The sequence below is a fragment of the Melitaea cinxia genome, chromosome 1 (genome assembly GCF_905220565.1).
Source record: "Melitaea cinxia chromosome 1, ilMelCinx1.1, whole genome shotgun sequence".
Lineage (NCBI taxonomy): Eukaryota > Metazoa > Arthropoda > Insecta > Lepidoptera > Nymphalidae > Melitaea > Melitaea cinxia.
The window spans coordinates 10123313-10125050 of NC_059394.1; the positions used below are offsets into that span (position 1 = coordinate 10123313).

Genomic DNA, 1738 nt, shown 5'->3' on the forward strand with positions numbered 1-1738 from the left:
AGATTTAGTGAGATTTGCCAGGATCCCCTTACGTGAGATTGACGCTAAAAATATTTTAAACTAAAATTTGTATCGGAAAAATAATAAACCATTCAGGTATACTATAGTTCATTGATTTTAATTAAATAAAATTCAAAGTAAAAACTAAATGTTTTTAATAATAGCCATTATATTTATTTTAGGGGGTAATTAAAACACTTAAAATATATTTTTTTATATTTAGTATCGTTTAATCTCGTTCAAATCGAGCAGACAGCGGTATCAATGTGTGCGTACGCGTAATGTTATTGTGTTGCGATTTAGATACCTAAACTTAAGTGAGTTCAAAATGTGTTAGCGTCCTTAACTATATAGTCTGTACTGTAGTGAGTCACGTCAAGATTAGAATGACAGCTCAGTATCATTCATTTGTGATGACAACTGTCATATTGCCACCGCACGTAAAGGTGGAATTCTGTAGCGCTGCATAACAAACGAACGATATATATTACTTATATTTTCTGTAGTTTTCTTTGTAATTTGTGGGTTATCATTAGTGAATCTGATGACAGGCAATTTATTTTAAAGGTAATAGGCAATCTTTTTCCTTTTCTCCCATATTGAATTATCGCTTATGTTTTCTCTTTAAATCGTTAACCTGACTTTATTTCATTCCTTATTAAAATTGTTTTAGGTATTTTTAGAAAACAATATTAAACTGTCACTATAAACGACATCTAAGGCGTCTGAAAAAATCGCTTTTTCAATATAGCAGATTGCTGACGACTACATGTTTTACGTATTATTTTATTTGGTAAGTTATACTTTATACTTTTATATATTTTGCTGTTTTATTGCACTTTTAACTTTAAAAAATAATCAATTATTAAACAAAACATAAAGGTACAATATTAAACGCTGATTTATTCGAAATTTGCTCTCATTTAAATTACTTCTCGAGTAATACCTTCATATTTAATAACTTCTTCAAATATTTAAAATATTTTAGTGAAGTTTTCGAAATGGCTGATAAAGAACAAGTTATCCAAGCTTTGAGAGCTACACTCATTTCAGTGAAAGGCGCTTTAACAATAAAGCAGTGCAACCGTAAGTATTACATAAATTATTTGAACAGATTTCTTGTTGCTGCATTAAACTGTAAAAAAAAACTAGTGGGTTTGATCAGGTAGTATTTCTTTTCAAATTATTCTATACTTTGAAGGATCTGAAAAAAAAAAACTGAATAGCATATTAATCAAAAAATAATAAAAGAACTGTTACTGAATACTTTTTATTATCAGAAACAAACTGATTTAATTAAAGTAAGTGATAAATTGAATAACTCTCCCATAAGAAATAGAGCAGAGTTAATGTGATAGTCATTCTAATATTTACTTTTAATTATAAATTATCATTTTTAATTTTTTTTTATACCTTTTTAAATTATTTTTTGTGAGTTTAAAATATTCATTTAATTGGTATTTAAATGAAAATTTTACTAACAAAAAATTACAGTTTCATTTTATAAAATTTATTGAAGTTCTTGTTGTCATGTTGGTCTTAGGTTTTCTACTTGTAGACTTTCTAGTACATGTTTTTATGTAAGTTTCAATAAAATCATTTCATGATTAAGTCATTTTTATAGGATTTAAAATAAAAACATAAATATACCATCACAAAGTTTTTTTATTAGACAAATACAAAATTAAATTTATTATCATAATTATATTTTTTAGAATTCAATTTCATATAGAGTTGT

At 25.7% G+C, this 1738-nt stretch overlaps 1 protein-coding gene across 1 annotated transcript in view; it reads left to right on the top strand.

Moving 5' to 3' along the window:
• The first annotated feature begins 402 nt into the window (after positions 1 to 402).
• Positions 403 to 1738, top strand: part of LOC123656572 (tudor domain-containing protein 7) — a 21801-nt gene continuing 20465 nt past the window's right edge. Inside the window, exons 1-3 of the mRNA XM_045592246.1 lie at positions 403 to 567; positions 674 to 793; positions 989 to 1086. Of these exons, the coding sequence (XP_045448202.1) occupies positions 1002 to 1086 (85 nt within the window). The 5' untranslated portion in view covers positions 403 to 567; positions 674 to 793; positions 989 to 1001. The remainder of the gene's footprint in view (positions 568 to 673; positions 794 to 988; positions 1087 to 1738) is intronic.